This window comes from Aythya ferina (genome assembly GCF_964211825.1).
Source record: "Aythya ferina genome assembly, chromosome: 9".
Classification (NCBI taxonomy): Eukaryota; Metazoa; Chordata; class Aves; order Anseriformes; family Anatidae; genus Aythya; species Aythya ferina.
Window position 1 is genome coordinate 18,407,251 of NC_140305.1, and position 12,520 is coordinate 18,419,770.

The 12,520-nt window shown below is 45.8% G+C and overlaps 1 protein-coding gene and 1 long non-coding RNA gene across 2 annotated transcripts in view; one reads left to right on the forward strand and one right to left on the reverse strand.

The window, feature by feature from the left end:
* The window catches only part of ARMC9 (armadillo repeat containing 9), a 63,962-nt gene extending 56,906 nt beyond the window's left edge, over positions 1-7,056 (forward strand). Inside the window, 3 exon segments of the mRNA XM_084529094.1 lie at positions 955-1,072; positions 1,074-1,127; positions 4,495-7,056. Of these exon segments, the coding sequence (XP_084385220.1) occupies positions 955-1,072; positions 1,074-1,127; positions 4,495-4,575 (253 nt within the window). The 3' untranslated portion in view covers positions 4,576-7,056.
* LOC311441233 lies at positions 6,489-9,534 on the reverse strand. Its single transcript, XR_014695852.1, has 2 exons — positions 8,647-9,534; positions 6,489-7,896 (listed from the first exon to the last, which is right to left on the reverse strand). It is a non-coding gene; the product is annotated as an uncharacterized lncRNA (long non-coding RNA).
* Between the last annotated feature and the right edge of the window lie 2,986 nt (positions 9,535-12,520).

Genomic DNA, 12,520 nt, shown 5'->3' on the forward strand with positions numbered 1-12,520 from the left:
TTTGATGGAGCTAATAACATGGGGACTTTCCAAATAAAATTTTAATCACTTTCCTTTCGATGGCACCTTTATGATTCTCTTGCTTTGGCTCTGCTTTCACTTCCCTTTAATATGATGTGTTTCTTCATGTAGCTGTTATTTCAGTTTAATCTTTTCTCCTTTTAAGAGAAAATTGACTCACTAGAGCCAACATGAATATAGATTCAAAATTATTTAAGGCTTACTATTTCCTGGTAGCCTTCACTTTTTGTGTATCAGAATATATTGATGCTAGGGGTAGGGAAGGACAGTGTGTCCTCACGCAGCTAGGGACTACATTTTAAATAATTGTATTCTTGCAGCATGTGCAGACTGTGAAATAACAGCAGCTGGTTTGTGTTCTCAGCACGAACAAGGAACCCGTGTGCATAGGGAATTTATTTTATAGATGCCATCAGAGCTTTTTGCTCTTTTGACAAAGACCTTTTGGGAGATCTACGAATCTTGTCACAGCTGGGAGCCAGGGAGGATGCCTGTGTCTGCCAATATTATGACCTGTATGTAATAGTTTGTGCCCTAGAAGGATTTATTCCTGTGCTGTAGCTTTCATATATGCTTTTTGTACCTCAGAATGAGTCTGCATATGATGAAGACAATAGAAAACAAGCTATACAACACAAGCCAAACATCTATTATTTATTTGCAAGGGGCTTACCTGGACCTGTTCAATCCTGTTGTCCAAATAATCAGGTTTGAGTAGGATAGACAGGTCCACAGACCCAGTTTAGGGAGGCTGTGCGGTGAGTACATACCCCAGGATAGTACCTGTGGTGCCACATTCCTCTCCGTTTGTAGTCACCCTGAATTTGGGGCATTCTGGTGTGGTGATAGCAGGCCAGGTTTCACTTGGTTGCAGACTTTCTGTGCGTATGTTTTTCTCTGTGTGTTACTAACCCTTTCCATGTCCTCCCACAGCGAGTTTTTCTCGGCCTTTACCAGCAAACCCAAGATCCCTCGCACTCCTGAAGTGCAGAGTGCCAGCCCCAGAAAGGGAAAGCTCCCGACCATTGCCCCGCAGTTTTCTCAGTCTGGTCCCCAGCAAACGAGCCGGCCGAGCTCCTCAGGATCATCCACAAGGAGCAGACAGAGTAAGTGGAAAAAGTCACCCTTCTCCTTGTCAGCGCTTGGGATGGGAAAGGAGGGAGCTCTGCGGGAGCTCTCCAGGAATGAAGTCGTACTCTACGAATGTGCCAGGAGTATATGACATTGTACTTGTCATCTGCAGGATGCACAACCATGGAATTATATCCTGCTGAACACTGCTCCTATTTCCAGACTGTCATGTGAACAGTTGGAGACGTGCTTTTTCCTGTCTCTGGGTGGAGAAAAGTGGCTCAGAAGTATGGGGGGAAGCTTCTAGTCTCAGATTAGACGTTCTCTGGATGTCATTAGACTGTCTCCTTTTCTTTAGACACTTGTTCACTCCACTGTATAGCTTGTCTAACGTTCTTCAATTTGGATTCCTGGGTGTGTCTGCGCTGCACTGAATGTAGACCAGATGTCCGACGGTTCAGGAGATGGGCTAGGGCAGCCTAGCAAGAAGGCTGCCAGGCATGGTGTGCTGCTTGTGGCAGTCAGCATTCTGCTGGAAACTTGGATTTGAGAACCAGATGGATGTGTTGTTGCCTGCAGAAGCGTAAGCAGTGCTAGGTTGCAGTGGGCTCAGAGGAGAGGAAGGCAGGGACCTGAGGTTGGAGGGAAGAGGTGGAAGCATGCTCTAGGCCTGCCAGTGTGAGCCCACTAAAATAGAAATGTTGGTCTCAGTTGCTTACACAACAGTAAACACGTATGGAGATGTGGAGGGTGTGAATAAGTTTTTTCTCCGGGGTGCAGAAAGGACTAGCTGGATTCAAATATACTCCTGGGGCTGGACTAGCCGCATTCAGGTATATCCCTGGCGCCAGCAGCAATAAAAATGGAAATAGCAACGTGCTATAGGTTCATATTCCAATTGTATCGTAAAAGTTTAGTGATGATTATCACTACGTAACGTCAGCATGACTCTTTAGCTGTAACTGTTACCTTTAACCATTTAAAAAAAAAAAAAAAAAAAAAAAAACACACCAGGAAACTAATAGCACTTTGTAAACCTGCCCGTGGAATTTGAGATAGGTGCTTATCATTTCCTTATCTGTAATTAAAAGTTAAACTAATTGTAGGGAGCTGAAATAATACAGTAAATCAGCAACAGAGCAGGAAGGAGCTTCTTGAACCTTCTATATTGCTTATTTATTGTCATTTCGTGTGGTCGTATATGTGAGGAGATTGCGTGGTTTCATTCAGGGAGTACAGGTGAGGCAATGAAAGAGGATGTCCCTGGTAACTAAGTGAGATTTTGACCTAGCGATTATTTGCTCGAGTGATCCCATGCTTAGGTAATAACTGCCAGCTGCTTTAGTGTTACTTTCACTGCGTATGCCCTGTGTTTCACCTCTGTCATCAATGCTTTACATTTCCTGTGAGGGGAGTTCCATTCTGCCCTGGCTGAATGTGATGCTAACAGCCAAGAGTCTGTCCCTGTTACCTGTTTAGCTTCATTTCCAAAAGCACTAGTCCATTAAAAAGGAGAGAGTATATGTGTGCACACAAACTTGTCCACATGTTCTAGTTTCTCCAGCAGAACTCTACGCTCCTGGGTGTCTGTGCCCTGTGAAAGATGTGACACATGTATGGTTGCTTTTGTAGGGATGTGAATTAAGTTCCTTTTCCAGTGGCACAGTGCACAATCTAGCTTATTTTGAAGTTGAGTTAAAGGAGAGTTTAATCAGAGTTCTGTGTTGTTTGTGTTTCTTTATTGATTCAGTGTATGTAACTTGTAAGGCCAGACTCTTGGGCTCTCTTAATTTTTAACTTTTATTAGATAGGATTTGTCTTACAGCATACTTGTGGGCATCATGCACTGAGAACATTGCATCTCATTTTGTGTCCGTTTAGCTTTTCTTCAGAGTTTTTCATTGGGGTTTCAGGCAACTTGTTTTCTATCTGTCCATAGGTTTCGCGAGACAGACTTGAAGGCAGCAAAAGAACGCTAAACTCCTATCTTCCTGCCAAAAAATAGCAAAGAAATTGTTTTGCAAACAAGCTGCCATCCACCCTATTTTATTCTGTATTGTTGTCTGCTGTCATAAGGCACCTATTAGTTACTCTGCATCTTGCAGGTGGCTTTCACACAAGTATTTATGGTTTGGAAAATTGAGAGGCTGGTGTTAAGGACCTGATTTTTAAAGGACTTTAGAAAGGCTTTAAGCACCCAAGTCCAAACTCTGTGTTTCCAAATTTAATTCCCTTTAAGCTTCTGCTTAAAAGTACAGGGTACAGGGAAGCATCTGAAGCAGGTGAGCCCCTGATAAAGCTCTGTTTTGCTATTCCTTTGATTTCCTAGTTGACTTTTGTAGATGAGTTGGAAGTGGTGTCAGATGCACAGATCTAAGCAATTAGTAGATCTCAGCAGTTGCTGCCTTCCATTTGCCTACTGCATAGGTATGTTGTTTTTTTACATATTAAAGGAGACTTCTGGAGGATTGTCTTTACCTCGTGGATTCCTTTGTATTTCTGGAGAAATAAAAGTTTATATAGCTCTGGACAAATGATGAGAAAAAGATTAGTTTCTGATTGCACTTATTGATGCGATGGCTTATTTTAGAGACAGGTTTTAGCTTGTTTTTAAAATTTATTGTAGGTGTACTTACTGGAAATAAGTTGCTTTGACGCAAACCTAGCTGAACTAGCTGGACTGCTGTTCTTGGAGTGTAGAGTGTGTGGAATGCCTGAGGAATGCAGAGGAAGCACAGGTACTTAGTGCAGCTACAGGCCTGGGGCCAGATTGCTGCCTGAGATGTAGCCCACTGTTAGTGGAGTGTTAAAGCTGTACCTTACAGCAAAACTGAGCTCCTCAAAATAAAACCAACCATGTTGGAGCTTTCTGCTGAATCCCCTTCCTAGCTGGTATAGGGGTAACACAGTGGCTAGAAGACAAAGAGGACCTCCAAATCTAAACTTTTTCAGCTCTGCTTTATGTGCTCCATATGGATGGGAAAGAATGATTTAGTCTTCATGCATTGCTCTGCATCTGTTCCAAGCACCTCTTTATGGACACGCTAAAGGTACGTGTGCAGCATCCCACGTTGGTTCACTCTAGGGCACAGTGAAACTAGACTGACAGAAAAATCTGTACCAAAAGAATGAGGAAGGATTTTATCAGGAGTGTGACCTGCCCCTGTGGCTTCCTGCTACTCCAGAAGTTCTTTCAGTGACCCCGGACAGCTGGCTCCCGTAAGCACATTCTGCATTTTGAAGTTGCAGCACCAGTGGTTAAGGTGCCTTTGTGTGTGTTCTTTGTGCTGGTTGTGTCACTGTATGGATCAAACAAGTGTTCCCTCAGGCAACTCCTGCCTAGTGATAAATGCTGCTTTCAACTGACAGACTTTTCTTTTCTTTTTTTTTTTCTCCCTGCAGGCGCTCAGTCCTCCAGGAAGTGAGAACAGTTCCTTTCCTCAAGAATCACCTGTCACTTTACTGAAGGGCAGCTTCCTGTAATGAGCTTTACTGGCGACCTACCGAGAAGAGGTTATTAACATTGCACGGCGTGTGCCCTGCATGGTGATTCAGGGATTATCTGATGGGATCCATCTGTAGTCCTCTCGAAAGCTGGCTAAGACAAAGGCCTTGTTACAATTCAAGGTCTCAGCAGGTGCCCACAACTGATACGGTAGATGGATATAGTCCCACTGTCTCTGATAGTTTATTCTAAAGTGACATTGCTACCTCCAGAAGTCTCTTGCTCTCTGCTTTTTGTGTCAGAGTAAATGGCCTTTGGAGGTGGTCTGTAGGGCTCAGCACAGGAGTCTGGCCAAGCAACTGTCTTGTTTACATATTGCTTGCTGAACAAGTCTGTAACTTGCTTTATTTAAATTATGCTGTTGTGAATGAGTTAGGGAATATCTGTGTTCAAAGGATCTGCATCTGCACGAGGAAGGAAAGTGTACGCTATCTGTGTAGCCTCACTGCCTGGAGCAGGTCTATGTGGAGTGAGATCTCTGTTTGACCACCAGAGACTGAAGAGAAAGTATTTTATCAACTTCTGATTGTCCTAAGGCAGTTGAAAAACTCTGCCAGTGCCTAAAGCACCATCCAGCCATGCTTATCTCTGAGGATCTGGTCAGCAGGTTTATCTACAGCAATTATTCCTATTCATTCATTTTTTTTCCCCTTAATGTTGTTTCTTAACATTTGTAGAATGAATAATTAATTTTCCACTGGAATTAAGAACTTTCTTCATTCACAGGAGAAACCATGAGATGTGAACAGGTTAGAAACAGTGTTCTGTGTGTGTGTGGCTGTGGACAATGACTTTTGGTCTTTGTCACATTTTAAATTCTTCACTTCTGAACAGTGATTGGTTATGTCTTTATGGAATTTATGCTGGTCTTCAGTGAATACAAAGTGCTGAATAGGTAAGGGTAATCAGGAAGCCCTTCGCTAAATCAAAACCCAGCAGTTAGTTCTGCCAGTAAATTATGAAACCTGCACATCCCTTTGTATGACACAGCTCTTAGGACAACAGCAAAAACTTTAACAGAAAAGCAGTTTACCTTGGAGCTTGGCTGCCACTGAAGCAGAAAACATTGTAAATGGACTTCAAAGCAAATGCTTTAGCAGGTGTAAAAGGGAGAAGCCAAAGCTTTTGTTTTGGAGTTCCACCTTGAGAAACAAACAAGAGGAACCCAGCCTAAAAATAAAAAGTCAAGCAACTCCAACAGTGACAGCTGCCTCCCGCTTGAGTAAAGAGTTGTAAAGCCACCAAACATTTCCGTAGGAACAGAAGAAAGCTTTATGCTTGTGCCGATGAGACCTTGAGTTGTTTGTGCCTCTCGGTATGTGATGGCAACTGAATAGGCAAGGCATTTCCTCACCCGGTTTAGTTGCCATGAGACCCAAGACCAGTGATGCTGCGTCAGGTTTTTGTGGAAAGGGATCCAACAGGCAAGTTCCTCTAACCCCTTTGGCTAATAGACTTCAAATTGGAATTAAGATGTTTTGAAGGACAAGACAGTTGAAAATCTGGTCGTATTCACGTGAAACTTTCTGCTCAGTAACTGCACAGCCTAACACAAAGCAGGCAGGGTATGGGTTTTGCTTTAATGCCCCAGCTGCATAGGACGTAGAGTAATTAGAGACACCTGATAGTCTTTTTTCCTGTAGATTACAGTGATAGATGAATCACAGAAAACCTCTGATTTGTGCTTTGTGAAATCACAGAAAATTCCTGATTTGTGCACCCACCTGCTCTCAATGCTGTTAAACATAGTTAATGAAAAAAAAATGTCCTTTGATTTACAGAAGGGCAGCAATAGGAGGCAGCCATAAGAACTCACCTAGTAGTTTTGCATGGCAGGCAGTTTTTCTTTTCCCTCTGAAAAGCTATCTTTTTTCCAGCTGGTAATATCAATGGGCAGGTTGTTAACACTGAAGTGCTAAGCAAGTTCATTTGCATATGTGGATACACAGAGTGCCCCAGCAGTTGAATTTTATTTATTTTACAGCGGTGTTGAGTTTCATGTTTGAGCAGACCTGATTCTCTGAAATGCAGAACAGCCTTTGAAAAGAGTTGAGTGCAAACTATTAAAAGAAAAAAAAAAAACAACTCCCTGGGTTTACCGTTAGGTGAGGTTAAAACTATCACTCTGTAACTCAGCCAAAAGTAGCTGCCCTCCACCAGATCAAGATAAGTGAAAAGCAAAATACAACCAACAGATGAGGAAAACTGAAAGGAACAAACTGAAGTGTATGTCCTTGTGTGTTTCTTATGCAGGCCCACTGCAAGGCAGAACTCTACGTGTATGTTTTTTCATGTTCAAGTCTTAGATATTTTGGAGTGAGTACAGAGTTTGAAAACTGAGAGTATTTTTATATTAATGTTTGAGAAACTTCATTTTCCAAGTACTTGAGAGAGAAACTGTGTACATGCTTTGAAATAAAGTAGCAGCTGAGCAGTAGCTTGTGAGTCTGACAAAGTAACGTGTTCTCTGTTTCTCTGTGTTGCTCACAAAAAGCCCCTGCGATGCCAGTCAGGAGGTTTTGAAGCTAATGTTAAATGCTCATTCTGCCTTTGTTAGTGGGGCACCACTATTTGGGGTTGAGAGGTCCCTGGATAAAAGGTCAGTAACATGCATATAGCAAATTCTGCACCTCGCTCTTAAAAGTTGTTAGGTACTTCTTGTATCTGTCACGCAGAGGCTGCTGCTAGATACAACACCATCCTGGTAAATTTGTAACAGGAACAGTGGAAGCTGCCTCCTGAATGAGAGGGAGGTGATTGTACCTAAACGGATTGTAATTTTATTTCCAATAAGCAGATGCAGTAACTGCACGTAACACACAAAAAGTCCCCTTCAGCTGTTTGTGTGACCAAAGTGCTACGTGATGCTGATGTGCTTCTTGTGTATAACCTCTACATTCAGTGTTAATGGGGCACAGAATCATAAAGTATCCTGAGTTGGAAAGGATCCACATGGATCATCAAGTCCAACTGCTGGCCCCACACAGGACCACCCAAAAATCAAACTGTGTTTCTCTGAGCGTTGTCCAAGCATGAACTGCCTATGTCTATTTAAACTTGCATGTCAGGCTCATTCTGTACAGTTGCTTTAAAATCATCTGGTGCTGACCAAGTAAAAATGCTTCTGAAGGCACACGTGAATTTTTCTTTCTGTGCTAGGTTTCCCTAGGGTTTCATGCACTTTCAGGCTGTGCGTTTGCTTGCCTTGTGCTGTTCTATTATCGACAAATTCTGTCTCAGCTGTTTTGTCTCTACCTGAATTGGAAATGCATCTCCCTTTGGTTCAGCCTGGCCTGCCTCTGCTGTCAGCATTGTTTGCCCAGAAGTGTTGCAAAGCAGGTGTGTGCCACACATCGTTTTTGCTCTCTCATGAGGAGAGCCCAGGCATGTGGGATGCCACCACTGACACTTTTTGGGTGTCAGAGCTGTTATTCCTTAGAGGGACTATAAGCGTGGGGGGAGACAAGCAAGGAAGTTCTCTGGAGACAAAATATTCCTGTGTTGGGGAGGGAAAAGGGTTGTTTGGTTTGATTTTTGAGATATTTGCTTTAAATAAAGTTCACTGGTCTCTAAAAAAAACATCAGGGGTTACAGCACAGGGATGAAAAGCACTGTGTTGCCTTCATGCACATGTTGGAGCAGTAGCAGGAAGAAGGCAAGCAAGCTACCTTCCCCCCAGGTATTTCCCCCAGCCCCTTCGTTCTGGGACCTGGAGTTCATCTTTGAGCCAGAACTTCTGGCAGCGTACACCATCCTCATGCGTGGCTGCAGTCTGGTTCAATTTGGGGACAAATCATTCCCCAGCAGAGGATAGTGGCGGGGAGCAGGGAGGTGCACCTTGCACAGTGAGCCGATCTAATCGTAGGGTGTTTGAGCCAAGCCCTGCAAGGTTTGGACACACCTGATTATGCCATGTGCAAGGTGGTGCATGGGCTTGGCTGACCAAGAGGTTAGAGATACAGTTTTAAAGGTCTCTGCTGACCTTGGTGGGAACTGAGTATTAAAACACCTCTGTGACTAAGCCGTGTGGCCTCCTGCACTTTCCTGACCTCTGCTATTCATATAAATCAAAAAAGGAGGGGGACTCTTGAGAATGCAGTGACAGGTGAGAAACAAGATGTTCTGGGGCAAACAAAGCAGATGAGACTCGGCTCTTCCAGCCAGGTTGTGTGGGAATCTGCTGCCAGCAGATTTTAAAGGAACTTCTGGGTGCAGAGCCCAGGGTGGGCTGTGTTATCGGACCAGTAATCCTTCTACCTGGCGCCTGGTCAGTGGTTGGTATCTGGTGTTTCAAAGCAGGTTTCTTTCCAGCTCCTGGCTGCATTCTGCCCTGCAGAGGAAGGGTGTTGTGTTCAACTCCAGGACCATGAGCTAAACTTCCACTCCTTGAGGATCCAATGTTCTCCAAACGACAGGCCAAGTGGCACACCCTGGGACATCTAATAATTTTCGGGAACGTGCCCTTTTCAGTTCTCTCGGCTGTCCTTTCACATAGTCCAAGTTTCCGAGGAGCTATGATATTGATTTGTGGAAATGAAAGTGAGAAAGCTTCATGCAAATTGTCAGAAAGTCCAGTGACAACCTTAAATGTTTGCCTTGTGCTTATCTTCTTCAAATATGGGAAATGCTGATCTCATATGATTTTAGGTCCACAGTTTTCGGGAGTGTCACTTACTTTACTCTGGGTATGAATGACCTGTAATTAAAAAGATGGCACCCACTACCTCTCACTCTTTTCTTTTTACAAGACATTAAACTGTTGCTTCATTTTATTTGTTTTCCTTTGCATAGCACTGGGAGCTAAATCCAAGTAAAAGAGCAAACAGGGCAATAAGGAAGAGTGGATACCACAACCAACAGCCTTCATCCTGCAGGTGCTTGAGGTGCTTTAAGGCTGGAGCTGACAGCTACGACTGCTGCGGCCAGCCAAAACTCAGCCCGACCTACTAAGGGATTTTTAGCAGGCAAGGACATTTCCCCCTGCTGATCCCAAGGAGAAATCCTGGCCTTTGTAGCTGGAGATTTCATTACAGGCACGTAGTCCTCTTTCTCTGAAGAGCGAAAAAGCTGGGCTAACAGGCGGATGGGATGTGAGCGCTGGAAATAGCAGCTCCGTGCCAAGTGATAGTTCCTCCTTCGGGCTGCCATGTGCCGCTCTGACGGCCGTAGCCCTTGTCTGGATCCGGCTGACTGCTGGCAGAGGTTGAATGCTTCCCGAGAACAAATCCGTTTATTGTTTGTGTCTGTTCATGCACTGCCTTTGGGACCGTGGTTCGTGTTGGTAGCAAGGAGCGGGGCCGTCCGCGCCAAACGAGCTCTTTGTCAAGCAGCACGCCTTGCTGACATTTCTACCATTTTCTCCAACTGCTTACCCCAAGCAGACAACTTGTTTGTTTTTGTTAACGTGGCAGATCGTGGCCTGTCGTGATTTCCCATGAAACTCTTTCAATTTCTCTCCAGGCCTTGTGACTGAAGGTGCTGCTGGTGTGGATGCAGGTTTTCCCACAGCCGTGCTGAGTGCTGCAGCGAGGCCTGAGCAGCTGCCAGGCTTCACAAATCCTCCTGCAGCTTCCAAGGTCCTCTGAAACCGCACTTAGAGCTCCTAAAGCAGAAGCCAATACTGCATGTCATGTCCCAAATCACTCTGAAATGGCAGCAATAAGAACCAATTTCAGGGTGAGTCCCTGCTGGGTGTCCTGGCCCCCAGGCCCTACTCGCGTAGGGCAGAGACCCAGGCTTTTAACCATAACCAGCCCAGATGATCTTACACATTTCTGGTGAGAACACACTTGTGTCTGTGGAATCCACAGTGAAAAAAAAAAATATATCCATGCTGTAAAATTCATTATGTTCATTATTTGCTGTCTGTGAATGAATGCATCCCATATTTCAGCTGAGTTCAGCTTCCCCCAAGCGGTTGTGAGGAGACAGCTGATTTTCCACCTGCACTCTCCTCGCTGAAAGCAGGGAGAGGGCTTGAATCTTCACGGAAAGCTGGTTGTTTTTATCCAGGTGCCTAAAAATGTGGGTTTTTCAGAAAAAAATCATCTCTCACACCCCAGTGCCTGCACAAAAATCTGGCCCTCCATCCTGCTTCAGTGGCCTTTCTGGAGAGCATCCGTGTAGTTTCCTGTCTCTGCTTCCTTCCCTCTCTCTAGCTTTTTGGTTTGGTTTGTGTTATTTTTTCTGTATTTTTTCCTGTGATGGGAATTACGCTGCAGGGCTGGCTCGTGCTCGTGTTACGGAGGTGAGGGAGGCTTTGAGAGGTGCTCATCCCACGGCAGCGCAGGCCTGGTCCCGCCAGCAGAGGAGAGCTTTTCCACCTCTAGCTGGAGTTATGCAGGAATCTCCTTCCTTCGGTGCTGGGGCTGATTAAAATCTCTCATTACCTTTACCTTCTGACTTGTGACGCCAGTTCTTTATGCAAAACCATTTACTAATGAGAACAGTTTAGGGCGAGTCAGTCACTGAAGTGTTACCGTTGTGCATTACATTCGTGCAGCCGGGGGTGAGACCTCGGTGCTTCATTAGACGCCTCTCCGTCCATTCCTGGACAGCGGGGCTGGGACTGTGAGGTGCTGGAGGACTTGGGACCAGATTTTGTCTTTATAATAACCCCTCAGGTTGTGCTGAGCAAAGCAGTAGGTCACAGACTGCCTTATCTTACGTGACTCAGCCTGGCACTGCTGCTCGGCGTGGTTACGGCGCTGCCCACGTGTTTCTTTCAGTGACCTTCCTCGGGGCTGCGAGTGTGGTTTGTACCAGGAATGCCCTGTCCTGGCTGGAAAATCGGCCCCTGGGGAAATGTGTCCTTGCTTAGGCTCCCTGGAGATGACGGGGGAGGTGTTATGGCCACAAGTGTATGGGTTCAGGTCTGCGCTGGGCTCCAGCTGTGCACCGGAGGAACAGGACGGCCGGCAGCAGAGGCTGCTGTGAGGCTGGCACCCCGTTACTCAGCACAGGGCCGTTATGGGGAGTAGCAATTGGGGTTTCCTTTAACCGTGTGAGGGGGATCTGTGGACATGTGCCCTGAATGCAGTGAGAGGTTTTGGTCACCGGCTTCTTTGCAAGGAGTGCCCCCCAGGCATGTCCAAGCCCCGTTTAGGCAGGAGGGATGCTTACCCTGACATCAGGCAGTGCAGGACACGGGCATGGAGGGGTTTTGTGCTTCCAGCTGTGGGGACTCTGGGGAAGGTTTTCCCCCAGTGCCTGCTGTCTGTCTTTTTACTGTGTGCTGGGCTGGATTGAAGGGAGCAAAATGGTGCTGAGAGGTGAAGCTGCCTTTGCACCACTTCAGCCAAGAGGAGTTTCTGCTGCCTTGGCCCCAAACACGCTGCTGCTGGTCCCAGCTTTCCGTGCGGACTGGTGCTCCGAGACAAAAGGGGAAAGCAGAGAAGCTCCAGGCTCTGGTTTGCTTGTGTAGCACCAGGTCTGCGTGAGAGCAGCTTTCAACCTGTTGTATTACCTAATGCCATTTTGATACATAATGAATTGTTCTGCATGAATTATTTTAGAGCAACTCAAGTCCGGTGGTAGCAATTTGCCTTGCACACCTTTAAGCGTACATGCAGCGAGGAGTTGCTGAGGCCCTTCAGGGAGAAGGCAACGTGATGTCCTGGTGCAGGAGGGCCTGAAGCATTGCGAAATCCCGCTGGAGGTGGTTCACAGCCACCAGGTAAGAGCAGGGAATAGAAACTACCACCACACCCACTTCCAGGCCTTCTCGAACATCACAGAGGGGTTGAGAAATAGGGCTGTGACTGGGTGCAGGGCAGTTGGCTCTGGTGCAAACCGAGCAGCTTGGAAGCATCTCCTTATTTTAACCCCTTCCTGGGACCATTTTGCACCTGCCCAAGGCTCGAAGATCCCTGGAGGTGGAGATGTGCAGCCGAATCTTGCTGGATTGCAGGCAGCTGGGGCTGA